The following is an 18,170-nucleotide window of genomic DNA, read 5'->3' as shown; positions in this document are numbered from 1 at the left end:
AAACCCAATCTATTAAAGGGACTCACAGCGCGTGCTTGGTAGGCTTGAGAGCGCGAGAGCGTGAGATATGAGCTTGTTCCTCTATAAATATATCAGAGGAAGAATACCAGGAGGAGATTTAGCTGCGAGTACCATTGTGAACACAAGAAAAATAGAATAAACGTTGGCCAGTGCGAGTTTAGACTTGAAATTAGAAGCAAGTTTAACCATGAGAGGAGTGATTTTGACAGCCTTCCAAGAGGTGTGGGGCAAAGACTTATCTGGATCAGACTTTAGCTTGATACGTTTATGAGAGGAGAAGGATGATGAGGCGTAATTTGGCAATTAATTTCTCTTTGACTATGTGTACGGTAAGTGATTGTCTGCCTCTGATGGATGTTAATGGGTGGATCTGAGTTACTACAAGAATTCTTTCCGTGCTGGCTGAGTGTGTGGCGCGGGTGTTCAGGGTTGTATTCTGATTTGCCATATCTGGGCGGAGATTGCCTTCCAGGGCGAGTGACCCTGGGGATTTTTCGCCTTCCTCTGCAGTGTGGGGCACGGGTCACTTGCTGGAAGGTTCTCTGCACTTTGAAGTCTTTAAACCATGATTTGAGGACTTCAATGGCTCAGACATAGGTTTGATACAGGAGTGGGTAGGTGAGAGTCTGTGGTCTGCCTTGCACAGGAGGTCAGGTTAGATGATGGCTCCTTCTGATCTTAAAGTCTATGATTCTACGATTCCTCAGGACTCAAGGTATGAGAGGAAAGTGTGAAAAAGGAGAGGCTACTTATGCTATGCAGTAACTGGAATTCTTCAAGATGTGTGTCCTTGTGGCTGCTCTACTTCAGCTGTGCCATCATCCCATGAGCCTTTGACTGGAGATTTTTGCTAGTAGTCCTCATTCACCCCACACGTGTCCCTACACGTCCTCGTGCCTTGCACAGAGGATATGTAGGACTGTGTGGGAGAACCATTTTCAGTTCCTTCACCACCACCAAGTCCCACAGAGGAAACTCCAAAGCAGAAGGGAAAGACTGGGGGTAGTGGAGCACCCACAGGACACACATCTCAAAGAACTCCAGTTACTGCACAAGCTGAGTTACCTTCCTTCTTCTTTGAGTAATATCCCTATGCATCCCTTGACTTCAGGTGACTTCCGAACAGTATACTCAACAGAAGCAGCAAGCTTCAGAGCTGAGTCTAATACTAGAGACAAAACTGTGTTCCCAAGAGGAGCATTTGATCTAGAAGAATGAACCAACATATAGTGCTCGGAGAATATATGTACTGAAAACCAATTTGCAGCTTTGCAGATCTCAAAAATGGGAACATTTTTGAGTAATGCCATAGAAGTAAAAAGTAATCTCACGGTGTGGGCCAATACCATAGAGGGAGGCTGTAAATCGTCGGATTCATAGAAAGAAATAGTACATTCAAAAATCCACCTAGAGAGCCTCTGGGCGGAAATTGTGGACCCTTTGGACCTGTCAGCAACTGACATAGTCTTGGAGATTTTCTTAATGATCTGGTTCTGTCCAAATAAAAAGGCTAGCTCCCTCCTGACATCTAAGATATGGAAGGCAGCATATTCTCTGGTCTGGTGTGGTTTTGGGAAGAAAATTGGGAAATGTGTGACCTAACTGACATGAAATTCAGACGATAACAGGTAAAAATTTTGGAAGTGGACATGAAACTTTGTCCTTGAAAAACACTGTAATGAGAGGGTCTGCCATTAAAACTCCCAGTTCCTCAATTGTTTTAACAGAAGTGATAGCCCCAATCAAGGTTGTTTTCATGGAGGGAATAAGTGGCCATCGCTTTGAAAGGGAGTTTCAAACGACATCGGAGGAAAAAGTTTAAAGTTTAAATCCCATACAGGGATAGGTTCTCTAATGTGAATGAAAAGATTTCTTAATCACTTAACGAATCTTGCAGCGGTGGGCTGAGCAAACACTGAGAATCCCTCAACCAAGCAATGAAAGGTAACAGGTGGACCCTCAGGGAACTCATATAATCCTGGACTTTTTGGATTCCAGTAGACAGTCAAGGACAGCAGAGAATGAAGAAGAAACAGACCGAAGACGTCACTGAATACAACCGTGTGGAAACCTTTTCCACTTTTGCAAGTAAGTATTTCATGTAGACCTTTTCCTACTATTTAAAAATACCTTCTGTACCTCTGCAGAACAGGAGTGTACTCCAGTGAACCACTGAGTAACCAAGCCTTGAGGCAAAGAATTCCCAGGTTAGGATGGAGAGTCTGCCCAGCATGAAGAGAGAAGGCTGGGAATGGAAGGAAGGCTCATCGCCAGACAAACGGCAAGGCAAAGGGTACCAGCCTCTGTGGGAATATTGGATTTAACAACATTATCTTGCCTTTGTCTTGCTTGATCTTATATACCATTTTCAAAATCAGCGGCATTGGAGGAAGTGCACAGAGAAGGCCTCTTGTCCACAGAACAAGGAAAGCACCTCCCCCAGTCAGGGAGGATCTATAACCCACCCATGTAGCAAAACTCTTTGCACTTTCTGTTGATAACAATGGCAACAAGATCCACTTTTAGAACTTTACAAGTCAGAAAAATGTGCTTGAGAGTCTGAGAATCCAACTCCCATTTGTAATTCTGGGAGAACTGCCTGCTGAGGTCATCACCCATAGTATTTTGTATACCCAGGAAGTAGACTGCCAAGATTAGGATGCAGTTGGCTACACATCAGCTCTATAGCTTTATTCCTTTGGCAAAAAGAGAAGGGAATCTCTCCCCTCACACACAACTTGACAGTTGATATAAAACATGCAGGCTACATTGTCTGTCATGATTTTTGTGGATCTGTTCCTAATTAAAGGCAAAAAATGGATACTGGCATTCCTAACGGCCCTCAGCTCCAGGAGGTTGAGGAGTAACTGTGTCTCGTGGGTAGATCATTTGCCCTGAATGGTGTGGATCCCTAAATTTGGCCACCAGAGAGGCATCTGTTATTATGCTGACGGAAGGGGAAGGTTGGATGAATGGCACATCCATATAGATGTTGTCCGGGTCTTTCTACCAATTGAGAGAGTCTTCTACTTGATGAGAGACTGACACCAGCTTTTTCAGGCTGTTTGAGATATTAACTGTTCTGAGCCAGGGAAGCAACAAACGCATAACGTGGCATGTTGAGTCACAGAGGTACAAGCTGCCATGTGTCTGATTAACTGAAGGCAATTTTTTGTTGATGTCTGTGGACTGATTTGAATTTTTGATACAAGGTTTGTTAATGTCATGAACCTGTCCCTGAGAAGGTTAAAAAAGCTCTGGCTGATACTGCATCTAAGGAGGTCTCTATGAACTCTATACTTCGCACCAATCTCAGAATGGATTTCCTCATGTTCAGCTGTAGTCCTAACATATGGACCAAAAACATTGCTGTCTTTATGGTGCAGAGGAACTACCGAAGAACCCATTCCTGCAATGGGTTTTACTTGAGATGCTAAGTGCTCTTGCCTCTCGCTGAAGTCAAGATTTGAGGGCATTAAGAATACTGGAAGATCAGAGCCATACTTTAAGAATCTGCAGTACAGATCTGAAGTGTTTAGCATACTCCAAAATAAAATAAAAATAATGCTCTTAAAGAAACAATACACTTTCATGTAGTAGTCTGCAAACTGCTTTATACACTCCTATGTACAATATCTGAAGTTGTTCTTATCCCATGGTTTATCATGGTAGTAATATTTCTTCCTCTCTATTTAATTATTGAAAATTTAAAGAGATAACACAATTAAAATATCCTATTCCTCACCACCATTGTGGAAGGCGGTAAAGATGAAACATATGATGCAGAATCATAACAAAATGTTGGGGATCTCACAGATTCAGTCATACTAAAATACTAGATAGCATCTAAAGACCTGAGTAGAACCTTATTAGTTTCTATACGGTAGTAACATACTGAATACTAGTTAGCTAGCAAAGCAGCAAAGTTTTACTGTTTCTAAAATGATATAAATATCCTGAATCCTATTCTTTGTAAATTCTACATTACTTTATTTGATCCCTTAATATATGGCCTAATACTTGGTCTATAACTAACATGATACTATTCCTTGTCTCTTTTGATTTAATTTTACATACTTACGTTTTCCCTATTGATTAGGCAGTCAATACTCTGTAAGGGACAAAATGTATCAAACTGTTTATAACACTGCCCATTCAAGGGATTCCAAAGGAAATATTCTTCATTTTCATGAGTTAATACATATGCCACTTTCCCCTACCAACAAAAAGTAGATGTCATCAATTTTATATAAATATATCTATACACGCAATTCCAATGAAGAAAGTAAAATGAGCTTCCAATATTTACTTTTCCTCAGCCTTTTATAAACAGTTTATTTTTCTTTAGTGAAAGGTGCCAGGCTGACATCCCAACAGACTGTAGTCTTCTGTTTATTGAAAGTGCAGAAAGGGCAAGTTTACCCAATGCTGCCTCATGAATATTTCTCTATATTTGAAAATAGGGCCTAATCTCACAAGCCTCACTCACACAGATATTCACAAATATGAATGCTGTGACCAGATTAGGAGAGACTGAAAAGAATGGGGCTGTTTAAAGAGGAGATGAATAAAGAGGACACACTAGAGATATGTAAAACAACAAATGTAATAGAGAAGGCAAACTGGGTGGTGTCATATTTAATTCTTCTCATCATAAGAATAAGGGGACAATCAGTGAAAATGAAAAGCAACAAATTTAAAACTGAATCAATACTTTTACATAACACATAATTAAGCTGTGGAACTCATTTTCACCGATGTCATTGAAGCCAAGAGCCTAGTAGGATTCTCAGAGGATTAAACATTTACTTAGATGATGAAATCATCCAGGCTGCAAACCAAGCTCTAACTAATGGGGAGCTAGGAAGAAATGTCCGTTAAGAAAAACTACTCCATAGTTGTCCACAATGGGGTTTAATGCACCTTCCTCTTAGAAAGTGGTACTCATCGCTATCGAAGACAGGATGTTGGACTAGATGCACCATTGGTCTGATATGGCATGGCAATCCTGATATTTCCAATATATTTGTGTTGGTATGTTATTGACTTATATTTTATTCTCTTTAGCACATTGCATTGTTTATGCTGTTGTGGGGGATGAAACCAATGAAGATTTAAACATTTTTTAAATTATGGCACTTACTTCTAACACTGATGTTCCCAACAGTACCCATGCTTTTTTCCCAAAATACAGAAGGTAGTTACACAGAAGCACTGCATGCTCTTCTTTATTTCCAACAGCCAAATTGATGCAATGCTAAATACAAAATGGTAAAGAATAAGCTATTTACTAGAAATGTTATGCTGTCATCTCCCCATTTAGTCATAGAATGCAGAGCAGAAGCCAAGGAGATTGCCAATGACAGCACACTCCTCAGAAAGCTGTCTATTGGTGGGAGAGGGACACAGAGATAACATAGGTATATCTGGAATCTGAAGGTTTTGGAGACTGCCTTGCCTCCTATGTAAACCCCCCTACACCCACCCTACTCACTGAGGGAGGATTTCTCACAAAATCCACGATTCAGCTTGTGAAGTTTCCTGAGAGCTCATTCCCCTTTTTATGGATTTGACTGGGCTAAAGGATGACATGAGGCTTAATCTATGGTTGGCAAGTAGTCAAGATTTGGCTTTTTGCTCTGTAAACCAAAGTATTTTTCATGCAGAATTTTAATGCACACAAAACGTATTACTTCAACAATCTATTAACTCATCTACATCTATTATTTAATATATGATTATTACCTCTGATGTCATCCAAATATCAACATCAGCATTTTCATCCAATGTATCTGATACACAAGGAATTAAAGACACAAATTGAGAAATAAGATCCTGTAAATGAAATAGAAATATACGTAAATACCAGGGCCCACATGTCATAAATATCTATGGAATAGATCTCAATTTTGGATTATTCAAAAATATAAAACTACAGTTAATCTAAGTTTCTTGATATCAAGAATTACCAGTGTAATAAATATGAACTTCTATAGCAGCTACAGACAAAAATGTGAATTATAATAGCAATTCAGGAATGTCAAAGACTGATTTCAACAGTTCTGAATTTCTTACTGTATGATAGAAAATAAATTCATACTTACAAAAGTTGCATTAGGATCATCAAGATACATATCTACTAGCAGCTGTGGTGGATTTAGTGCCCTAATATATTCTGTAACTAAAATATTTCGTCCTTCATTATCAAAAACAGAGGTTATTATTCTTCTTTTTGGAAACTTTGCCTTGCAATTTTTTTTAAAAATGCATGCTCTTTGCAAAAGTGTTTCATCTTCATGATCTGCAAACTAGAATCATAATTACAGTTACAATGTTAATATAATTTCAAAGACTGACTTTAAAATATAAAATACCCCAAAAGAATTACCATTTGCTTTAAGAAACAAATTTACCCTACTCTGAAAGTCTTCATTTTGATGATGCATATTAATTATAAATGCTAACCTTATCTGATTCTAAATCATTTTCAACAGAAGATAGCTGAGGTTCAATCGTAGCAAAGATGGTTAAAAAGGTATATTCTTTTAAATTCTGTCCACAATGTTCTTTAGGAGATACACAGGGCTTGCTCCAAGTGTAGCCAAGCAAAACTGGTGGCGTATTTACTTGAAATGTACCGCAGATCTGTGAACATATTTAGATGATTATATTAGGTAAAAATAAACAAATTTCAGTGCAAGAGATGTTATAACAAAATATAAAGGTCATAATGATCCAAATTACATCATGTGCAATAAAAGGGAATAAATGTAATTTTTATGCTTTTTTTTACAGAGATTCCACTCGCTAGATTCTGGGTAAGGGCAACAATCCTCAAATTTTAAACAGGAGAACCTTCTGGGGGGTTCTAAAGGAAGTCATACCTTGTATCAAGTTAAAGTACACATGGTGCCTCTACCTGGGGAAACAGTCTTACACCATGAGTGCAGACTTCAGTCTCAGGAAAATATACAGTGAAATTTAGAACACCACACTTAACCTAATAGCAGCAATGCTTAAAATCTAAGGAGTTAGGAGAACATCAAACGTGGGTGAAAAAAATCATACAGAAGTTGTGCAGTTCATTTTAAATAGTTCAAACAACAGAAGACTGTAAAAATGGCTTCCCTCCTCCCACACCTCTGCCGGGCTACCCCCCATTTGTATGATGAATTAAGAAAGTATGCATGAATTTGAAACAACAATGACTTTATTGCCTCTGCAAGCAGTGATCAAAGCGGGGAGGGGAGGGAGGTTTGCTTACAGGGAAGTACAGTGAACCAAAGGGGTGGGTTTTCATCAAGGAGAAACAAAGGAGAAACTTTTACACCGTAGCCTAGTCAATCATGACACTGGTTTTCAAAGCTTTTCTGATGCGCAGCATGCCCTGCTGTGCTCTTCTAACTGCCCTGGTTTTGGCTGCGCATAATCAGCAGCCAGGCAATTTGCCTCAACTTCCCACCCCCTTATTCTCACAGATAATGTGGAGCACATAGCAAGCAGTAATAACAATGGGAATATTGGTTTTGCTGAGGTCTAACCAAGTCAGTAAACTGCACCAGCGCACTTTTAAATGTCCAAATGCATATTCTACCACCATTGCGCACTTGCTCAGACTATAGTTGAACAGTTCCTAACGACTGTCCAGGATGCTTGTGTATGACTTCATAAGCCATGGCATTAAGGGGAAGGCTGGGTCCCCAAGGATAACTATAGGTATTTCAACATCCCCAGTAGTTATTTTCTGATCTGGAAAGTAAGTCCCTTTCTCCAGCTGTTCAAACAGATCAGAGTTCCTGAAGATGCGAGTGTCATGTACGTTTCCCGGCCATCCCACATTGATGTTGGTGAATCGTCCCTTGTGATTCACCAGTGCTTGCAGCACCACTGAAAAGTACCCCTTTTGGTTTACGTACTGGCTGCCTTGGTGCTCCGGTCCCAAGTTAGGGATATGTGTTCCGTCTATTGCCCCACCACAGTTAGGGAATCCCATTGCAGAAAAGCCATCCACTATGACCTGCACATTTCCCGGAGTCACTACCCTTGATAGCAGCAGCTCAGTGATCGCGTTGGCTACTTGGATCACAGCAGCTCCCACAGTAGATTTGCCCACTCCGAATTGATTCCCGACTGACCGGCAGCTGTCTGGCGTTGCAAGCTTCCAGAGGGCTATTGCCACTCACTTGTGAACTGTGAGGGCTGCTCTCATCTTGGTATTCTTGCAATTCAGGACAGGGGAAAGCAAGTCACAAAGTTTCATGAAAGTGCCCTTACGCATGCAAAAGTTTTACAGCCATTGGGAATCATCCCGGACCTGCAACACTATGCAATCCCACCAATCTGTGCTTGTTTCCCAGGCCCAGAATCAGCATTCAATGGCATGAACCTGCTTCATTACCACCATGATGTCCAAATTATCAGGGCCCATGCTTTGAGATAAGTCTGTGTCCATGTCCTCATCACTCTTATCCCCGCACTGCCATCGCCTCCTCGCCTGCTGTTGAAGCTGCATATATTGCAGGATAATGTGTGTGGTGTTTACAGTGCTCATAACTGCTAAAATGATCTGAGCAGGTTCCATGCTTGCCGTGGTATGGCGTCTGCACGGAAAAAAGGCGCAAAACGATTTTTTGCAGTTGCTGTCATGGAGGGATGGGTGACTGACGACATGGCTTACAGGATTGGCTTACAGGGAATTAAAATCAACAAAGGGGGTGGGTTTGCATCAAGGAGAAACACACACAACTGTCACACCGAAGCCTGGTCAGTCATGAAACTGGTTTTCAAAGCCTCTGTGATGTGCAGCACGCCTTGCTGTGCTCTTCTAATCGCGAACAGCCTAGTCAGCAAACAGCGTCAGTGAGCTTTTAAATGTCCAAAGGCACATTCTACCACCATTATGCACTTGCTCAGCTTATAGTTGAACTGGTCCTTACTACTGTCCAGGCTTCATGAGCCATGGGAGCAAGGGGTAGGATGGGGTAGGTGCAATCGCATGGTGCTGCCAGATGGGAGAGTAGCCTGAGGCAAAAGCCTCCAGCTCGCATGATATTCCAGGTAGGACTGAATCTCCATTAGACAAAACTTAAAGAAGAGGATGACCTGGAGTCACTCCCATTTATGTCCAGGAGCCCTGACCGACCTCACCGAGGCTGGCCAGGAGCATGCATGTCTGCCCAGGCTCCCCCAGCCGATCTCACTGAGGCCAGCCAGCAGTTCCCATGTCTGCCCAGGCGCCACCAACCGACCTCACTGAGGTCGGCCAGGAGCAACCAGGAGACAGCAGCAGACGGTGCAATATGGCTGCTAACTGTCTTTGCTAACTTGCAAAGGCAAGGAGCTGCTGCTGTGTAGCAATGCAGTACCATGTCTGTCAGCAGCACCCAGGAGATGTACGGTGACAGTAAGCTGAGCGAGCTCCATGTTTGCCATGGCATGTCGTTGCATGGGTAACCCAGGAAAAAAGGCAAGAAACGATTTTTTGCTGTTGCTTTCACGGGGTGGGGGGGGAAGGGGGCCTGACGACATGTACCCAGAACCATGCATGACAATGTTTTTGCCCCATCAGGCATTGGGAGCTCAATTCAGAATTCCAATGGGCAGCGGGGAACTGTGGGATAGCTACCACAGTGCAACACTCCGAAAGTTGACACTAGCCTTGGTACTGTGGATGCACACCACTGACTTCATGCACTTAGTGGGAACACACACAACTGACTGTATCAAATTGATTTCTAAAACATCAACTTCGATTAAATTGATCTAGTTTCGTAGTGTAGACATACCCTCTGTCTCTCCCCTTTACTAATATGGCATTTTCCTATAGTCCTCTCAAGCAATAACAAAGTCTTATTTTCCTTGGGTCAGCAAAAGACTCTACAGCTTGACTAAGATTAGCCGAGTGCTCTGGCTGAATCCTCCATTCTCCTTGGAACTTCCTATTTGACTCTTGCAAACTTCCGTGCAGTTTCCCCTCAGCCTTTTACTTTCCCTCCTCCTATGGAAAAGCAGTTTCTGAACAAATAGGCTTTCACTGCTGTGGCAAATGGAGTCAAAACCAGTGCTCTTATGAAAAGATTTTGGAAGAAGTTTGTGTCTTGGAGTTGCTATTGCAAATTAGATTGTATTTTTGATCTCCCTTGACTATGCAGGGAAAGATTAGCTGTGTTCAGAAACAAATGGCAAAGTCCACAGGAGTTACACAATGATAAAAAATTTATTCTTTCTAATGTATGCAGATCATTGCTATCGACAGTGTAAAATTTTAAAATCTTGCTTTCACCAAAAGAAAAAGCTCTTAAGGGTTTGTGCTGATACAACAGAAGTTTTTAAAATGCTTTTATTATAATTACCTTTGATTGTTCCAGAAGAGCAGAGAAAGGAAAAGTAACTGATCCAAACCAGTTCTTTCTTATATACGAGTGGCCACTGCAACCCTTAAGACAAGTATCCTATTGAAATACATAGTCAGGGTTAGCTTAGTTAAAAGTAAGTGTGTGTGTGTGTGTGTGTGTGTGTGTCTTAGCTGACACTGATTCCATAACCTTTGGAAGCTTATTAGCATATACACATACATCTATATCTATATTTATATATGTTTTCAGTTGTGGCTGTGGTAACAAAAGGCAATCAATATCAAGCTGAACAGACTCAACAAGGTGTTCATAGAACCAATGAGCTGCTCATAAAAAACTGAATCTGTTCAACAAATAAATTCATATTTTCTCAAAATGCAGTGCTTTCACAATAAAATCCAGAGGGGTTTTTATAACTTTCCCATTATCTGTGAACTAGAAGACTCATGGACTCAATCCACAACTATGCCCAGTTTACAGTCAGCACAGCTAAGGAAAGAAGGGAAGAAAGCTCTACTTCCCCAACACTGCACCCTAAGGACTGCTATAAATTATGCTGGCAGTAACTGTCCCACAGAGACTACTGTACCAGATGTAGATCAGAAAGAATGCTTTGTGGTCTGCCCAACTCCAACCCTTTCCATGCTGGAGTATTTCTTCCCCGACCACATCCAGAAAGCAGGGGAACAGGCAGTGTCCAGCTGCCTATTTTGGCACTACACCATGTAAGGACTCCCCATTGTCAGTTGCCATTCGAATAGACTGGGGAATACTGATGTGGGTGTGAAGAAGGTGGTTGCTGTCATCAAGACTGAAAATGATGAGGACTTTGGCAAGGGTTTCAGCTGAGCAAGACAGAAAGAAAAGATCAGATCTTAGAAATGTTATGAAGGAAGAAGTGATAGTAAGATTTTGACACAGCCTGGAAATAGGGTGAAGAGAAAGGAGAGACATGAAAATGATGCTCAGTTTGTGGGATGCTAATTCTCTGCTTCATTTCCAAAGTCTTTATGCCCCTTCCTCCCAGCATTCAACACTCTCCCTCCAGCAGTTAATTCAGAAGATAAATATATTAAACAGATAAGTAAATGACTTAATCAGCTAGTTGCTTGTATGTGTCACAGAAGAAGTGGGAATAATTTTCTTAAATTATTACAGTTTTACAAATCTATAGCTCACTGAGACTGTAGCATGCAAGCAAATATTGCACTGCCTTTGTGCCACCAAAGTCAGCACTCATACATGCTGATAAAGGGGGCCACACTAGCACAACTACTTACAGGAATGGGGCCTGTAGATGAGCTAACAAGGAAGTAATCAGACAGTTAGCAGTGTGACTATTTGTTCTTACATACAGTACATCTGACAGTTAAATATTTTCTTATTAGCAATTCCATTTCTGATGACAAAACTGTCTATGATAACAACATCTGGAGCATTGCACTGGGTCACATTACAGGAAATGGCTTAAAAAATTTCACTGTGATAAAAAATTGCTAACTGCTCAGAAAACAGATACATCTTATTATCAAGAATATATAAACCAATTGTTTATACCAGAGGTCCTATTTTCTAAACTATACTGCATTTCTCAAGAATCCACCCAAATGTTATTGCCTTCAAAGGCAACAATAAAAAGAACATTTTACAGGAGCAGGAAGTTCTATAGGAAATCTCCATATGAAATGAGCCATAATGTATAAGGTATATTCACTGTCCATTAGAGTAAAAGTTTAAGCAGTAGTCAATGAATCATAAATTTCGGCATGTTTCTTATCTTAATAAAACAATATGTGAAACCATTAAGCTGTTGATGAAAAATGTATGTGTTGCATAAAAATAATTTTGTAATATAGGAGAACTGGAGAAGGCTCAGAGGAGAGCCACAAGAATAAATTCAAAGTCAGAAAAATGTGTCTTCTAGTGAGAGACTTAAGAAGTTTAATTTATTTTAGCTTATTACAGAGAAAGTTAAGACATGATTCAGTGGTGTAATGGAATAAAAGAAGTGGATAAACTAACAAGCTAAACTCCGTATTACCCAAACGAGGAAGTGATAAATTCCATTTACCTGTCTTTACCCTTATCATGAGTTGATCACACCCTATAACATCTAAGGATTCTAAACAGAGAGAAGATACTCTTTAAGCTAGCAGACAGAAATATAACAAGAGCCAATGGTTAGAAGATGAAGCCAGAGAAATTCCACCTGGAAATAAGATGCAAAAATGTAACAGTGGAAGTAATTAACCATTGGAACAATTACCAATGGATGAGGAATATTCCCCTTCACTTGATGACTAAAACAAAATGTTATGTCTTTCTAAAATATACACTCGAGCTCAAAAAGAAATTATAGTTTTTGTTATGCAGGTAGTCAGCACAGAGTAAGGCTAGTCAAAAAAAAATTATCAAAAACTATTCACTAAACAATTTTTTTCACAAAAGCTTCTGCTTTCCATGGAAATTTTTGACTTTTTATTGAATAACCAAACACCCAGAAATAGAAAAATTTCTGCCAAAAGAGAAAAAATTTAATTTAGAAACATTGATACAGTATCTCATAGAAGCTGTAGTTCAATTGCTTCATGCCTCCATTCTCCACGATGGGTTGGGTTCTTCAGCCAGACTATATCTCCCATGAGGCATTACAAATGGAGATTCCCATGATGCACTATGATAGTTCAACAAGGGACCCCACAATGAATTGTGGGAGATGTTGTCTGCCAAAGAGGCCAGCCCATAAAGGAGAATGGTGGACTGAGGCACCCAAACTACAAACCCAATGAGGCATCACTGTGGCATTTCTGAATCAAAATGTTCAGTTTTCAACTCTTCAACAAAATGTTTTTCTTTGTTTCTTGGAAATAAAAACATTTTCCACATCTGCTATAGTTTAGATGATCATTATGGACTCTTCTCCTTAAAATCTATTAAGAGAATTCACAGGCCTTTAACAAATGCCTGTAAGCAAGCAGACTCACCCCTGCGGCACCTCCTGCTGGCTGTCTCAGGGAATTAGCTCTCCAGCCTTTGGAGCGCCCTCTGCAGGCCGGTGTCCTGCTACCGCTTGGCCCCCGTGTGCCTCCCAGTCTCCAGTGCCCTGTTATCTGGGGTGCTGCCACCTGGGAGTAACTCCTCACTCTCAGGGTCTCCCCTCCCTAGGGACCCCCAACCTCCTAATCCCACCTTGTCTCCACCGGTGGCTACTGCCAGTCAGCAATGAGCCCCCGCTCCCTGGGGCAGACTGCAGTATAAGAGCCAGTCATCACAAACAAAGCGGTAGGACTTGCTGTCTTCCTCTACCACCCAGTACCTCAGGGGTGGGCCTAGGACCAGGCTCTGCAGCCTGGGGAGTTGCCAGGCTGGAGCTCCCCTGCTCCTCTTCTCCAGTCCTGCTTCACTCCCAGTACCTTTGCTACCGACAGCCAGGCCCTGCTCCCTCCAAGACTGGAGAGAGCTACTCTAGCTCCAAGCTAGCAGCCTTTTATAAGGACCTGCTGTGCTCTGTTTGGGGTGTGGTCCCAGCTGGGCTTTTCCTTACAGCTCCAGCCCTCTCCAAGGTCTAGCCTTAACCCTGTCAGGGCTGGAGCGGGTAACAGTGGTTGGCTGTGACATTTTTAGTATGCTTTTAATTAAAGTAAAAACAGAATTTATTCAAAATGAGAAAACAATAGTACATATAGCTTCTTTTGCTAAGAAAAGAAGTTGAGATACGTACATGGTTATAGTTTTCAAACTTCAAAAATATGTAATAAAAAAATCAATTATTGTGTTTTATACAATTTACCTCATGTTTTTCCACCCTAACTTCATCAAAAATGTTGACATATATATTGTCTTTTATTTTAGACAGTCCTGAAAAGCTATAATCATGTCCTGGTGATCTGTAATTAAGAACAGGATCTTTTAGTTTTAATCAGACATTGTATATCAGAGAGCTTTATCATTTTTTTAAAAAAAACAACACAATAACTTCTGGCAATAATTCACTTCAAATATTACAAAACCATAAACATTTTTAAAGAAGGAAAACCAAATTTGGTATGTTCGCCACTAAAAAACAAAGGACAAATTCCACTGACTTTGAAGAAGTTACCCACCAGGATGAATTTGACCCAATATATTTTGTTTCTCTAATTATTGTGTCAATAGGTGTTTAGTCACATAAATTGTGCCAGATCCTCATTTTGGTGTAAACTGCTGTATTTCCACTGACTTCTATCTCATATTTACTAAACTATGTTTTTTAAATTTTCTACTCTTTCACATATTTCAGAGCACCAACTGAATGAAAGCTCACATAAAGTAACAAAGGCAGATTCTCCATTCTTCCAAGTGGTGGTGGTTTTAAACTGCCTTTGCACACCTCCCCAATTCTGGTTCTCAGCTCCGAGGTTGCTCTAAAAATAGTTTATAAAAGTCTTTATGGTTGTTACACTGGCACAAAACAGAGCAACTACAGCATACCAGCCACATTTTTCATATTGGGTCCACCTGACATATGCCCTAAATTGGGAGGAGAAGGGGAGATTTGAGAGCCATTAGTCCAACTCAATTCAAACAGACTAAGTGGCCACTTAGACCTTAGTCTTTCCCGTGCTTTGCTGCACATTGGGCTACCCACATTTGCCTTCCTTGCCTGTTAATTGCCCTTCTCTCAGAATCTTCCCATTTCAACTTGAGGTGCTTTATTCGCAGTCTTCCTCTCTTTCTTCTTGTGTTCTGTGGCTTCCATTCAAGGGTGGTATTTGATAAGCATTCTTTTTCTATTCTCAGCACACGTCCCAGCCCCTGATGTCTTGTTTTGTAGATTATTTGTGACAGGGTACCTTGTCCAGTAATTCTTCTGACTTCATTTGTCTTTCTTTCTCTATGTTATTCCCAGTATTCGTCTCAGACATTTGTGATGAAATGCATCCATCTTTCTTGATAAGTTGCCATGTCTCAGTGTTATACGTTGTGATGGCGATAACAATTGCCTGTTACACGTTCAGTTTTGTCTTGAAGGAGATGTTTTTGAGCTGCCAGAAGTTTTTGAGTCTTCCAAATGCAGCATTTGCATTCCCGATTCTTATTATTTCCTCGGAAATAGTACCATCTTGGCTGATGGTACTTCCAAGATACTTAAAATGTCCACCTTCTCCAGTTTCTCTTCTTCAATTTTGATTTCTGTCCCTATAGTCCCCATTAACATGACTTTACATTTAGTCATAGAGTCATACAGTCATAGACTTTAAGGTCAGAAGGGACCATTCTGATAATCTGGTCTGACCTCCTGCACAATGCAGGCCACAGAATCTCACCCACCCACTCCTGCAACAAACCTCTAACCTATGTTTGAGCCACTGAAGTCCTCAAATCATGGTTTAAAGACTTCAAGGTGCAGAGAATCCTCCAGCAAGTGACCCATGCCCCACACTGCAGAGGAAGGCGAAAAAACCCCAGAACCTCTGCCAATCTGCCTTGAAGGAAAATTCCTTCCCGACCCCAGATATGGCAATCAGCTAAATCCTAAGCATGTGGGCAAGACTCACCAGCCAGACACCCAGGAAAGAATTCTTTGTAGTAACTCAGATCCCACCCCATCTAACATCCCATCACAGGCCATTGACCATATTTATCGCTAATAGTCAAAGACGAATTAATTGCCAAAATTAGGCTATCCCATCCCCTCCATAAACTTCTCAAGCTTAGTTTTGAAGCCAGATATGTCTTTTGCCCCCACTACCCTTTGGAAGGCTGTTATAGAACTTCACTCCTCTCATGGTTAGAAACCTTCATCTAATTTCAAGTCTAAACTTCCTGATGGCCAGTTTATATTCATTTGTTCTTGTGTCCACATTGGTACTGAGCTCAAATCATTCCTCTCCCTCCCTCTGATATATTTATATAGAGCAATCATATCTCCCCTCAGCCTTCTTTTGGTTAAGGTAAACAAGCCGAGGTCTGTGAGTCTCCTTTCCTAAGACAGGTTTTCCATTCCTCGGATCATCTTCGTAGCCCTTCTCTGTACCTGTTCCAGTTTGAATTTATCCTTCTTAAACATGGGAGACCAGAACTGCACATAGTATTCCAGATGAGGTCTCACCAGTACCTTGTTAATGGTACTAGCACCTCCTTATCTCTACTGGAAATACCTTGCCTAATGCATCCCAAGACTGCATTTGCTTTTTTCACGGTCATAACACATCGGTGGCTCATAGTCATCCTGTGATCAACCAATACTTCGAGGTCCTTCTCCTCCTCTGTTACTTCTAACTGACGAGTCCCCAGCTTATAACAAAAATTCTTGTTATTAATCCCTAAATGCATGACCTTGCACTTTTCACTATGAAATTTCATCCTATTACTATTACTCCAGTTTATAATATCATCCAGATCTTCCTGTATGATATCCCATCCTTCGCTGTATTGGCAATACCTCCCAGCTTTGTGTCATCCGCAAACTTTACTAGCGCACTTCCACTTTTTGTGCCAAGGTCAGTAATAAAAAGATTAAATAAGATTGGTCCCAAAACCGATCCTTGAGGAATTCCATTAACCTCCCTCCAGCGTGACATTTCTTTGCATTGTATCTCAAACCTATCTTCTCCGTTACTTCTTTTACTTGGTTTGTGCATTTTTGTAGTCCATTATAGTCAGTGAAGATGCCAGCGAACAAACAGACTACAAGTTGCCACTGGATGGTTATAACTTTTAGTCACTACTGACTTGGCTGATTTAAAAACATGGCCCAGAGATGAAAAAAACAATGTATCCCATTCCTAATGTCTTAGCCTTAGAGTCATGAATATGTGCAAGAGGGATGCAGCCAACCTCCTTTTCTTTATGATTACATGGGAGGGAAGTCTTGAAACTTTTTTCTGTTGAAATACAGGGTCATGGTATGGAAAAGATTGAGAACCATTACCCTAAACCAGTAGTTTTCAATCTGTGGACTGGGTACTCCTGGAGGTCTGCAGATTATTTCTGAGATTTCCAAAGTGGTCCGCACTTCCATTCTAAACTTTTTAAAGGGCCGAAAATGAAATAAGGTTGAAAACCATTGCCCTAAATCAGTCAATCCTCCTACTGCATCTCCAATTCTTATACCCAGATACAGAAAGGCAGATGCGTTCAGCAAGCTAAATGAAAAACTTTAAAATACTTTTTAAACAAAATATAATCACCTAACCATGGGAAACTTTGACTTCTTCACTAGAGCATTCAAATACTTTTATTTTCTTGTACATTTTTCATGAAGAAGTATTTGGCCAACTTACATAAAATCCACTTGAAGTTCTTCATTCCAGCATGGATGAGATCCATCTGCAGTGCTAGTTTGATAAACTGTGTGCTGGAAAGAAACTTCTACAAATGGATGCACAGTCACCTAAAACACAAAAATCATACACTTTATTAGATTTGAACTGCTTTGTTTTATTTCCACATCATCTTATAGAATAATAAAAATGTAGGGACCTCAAGAGGTCATGAAGTCCAGCCCCCCATGCTGAGGCAGGACCAAGTAAACCCCTAGACTATCCCTGACAGATGTTTGTCTAACCTGTTCTTAAAAACCTCCAATGATAGGGATTCCACAATCTCCTTTGTCAACCTATTCCAGAACTTAACTACCCTTATAAAGTTTCCCCTAATATCTAACCTAAATCCTCTTTGCTGCAGATTAAGACGATTACTTCTTGTCCTACCTTCAGTGGACATGAAGAACAATTGATCACCATCCTCTTTGTAACAGCTCTGAACTTATTTGCAGACTGTTACCAGAAGTCCTCCTCAGTCTTCTTTTCT

General features: G+C 40.7%; 1 protein-coding gene across 1 annotated transcript in view; it reads right to left on the bottom strand.

The window, feature by feature from the left end:
* CC2D2B (coiled-coil and C2 domain containing 2B) overlaps positions 1–18,170 on the bottom strand; it is a 100,691-nt gene that overhangs the window by 18,073 nt on the left and 64,448 nt on the right. The window contains exons 24-31 of the mRNA XM_075072668.1: positions 17,642–17,751; positions 14,167–14,263; positions 10,374–10,472; positions 6,487–6,666; positions 6,126–6,329; positions 5,767–5,856; positions 5,165–5,278; positions 4,103–4,237 (exon numbers count right to left, since the gene is read on the bottom strand). Of these exons, the coding sequence (XP_074928769.1) occupies positions 4,103–4,237; positions 5,165–5,278; positions 5,767–5,856; positions 6,126–6,329; positions 6,487–6,666; positions 10,374–10,472; positions 14,167–14,263; positions 17,642–17,751 (1,029 nt within the window). The remainder of the gene's footprint in view (positions 1–4,102; positions 4,238–5,164; positions 5,279–5,766; positions 5,857–6,125; positions 6,330–6,486; positions 6,667–10,373; positions 10,473–14,166; positions 14,264–17,641; positions 17,752–18,170) is intronic.

The sequence above is a fragment of the Chelonoidis abingdonii genome, chromosome 15 (assembly GCF_003597395.2).
Source record: "Chelonoidis abingdonii isolate Lonesome George chromosome 15, CheloAbing_2.0, whole genome shotgun sequence".
In the NCBI taxonomy this organism is placed as follows: domain Eukaryota; kingdom Metazoa; phylum Chordata; order Testudines; family Testudinidae; genus Chelonoidis; species Chelonoidis abingdonii.
Note: the sequence above shows the minus strand (reverse complement) of the source record. Positions and strands in the feature narration are given on the sequence as shown.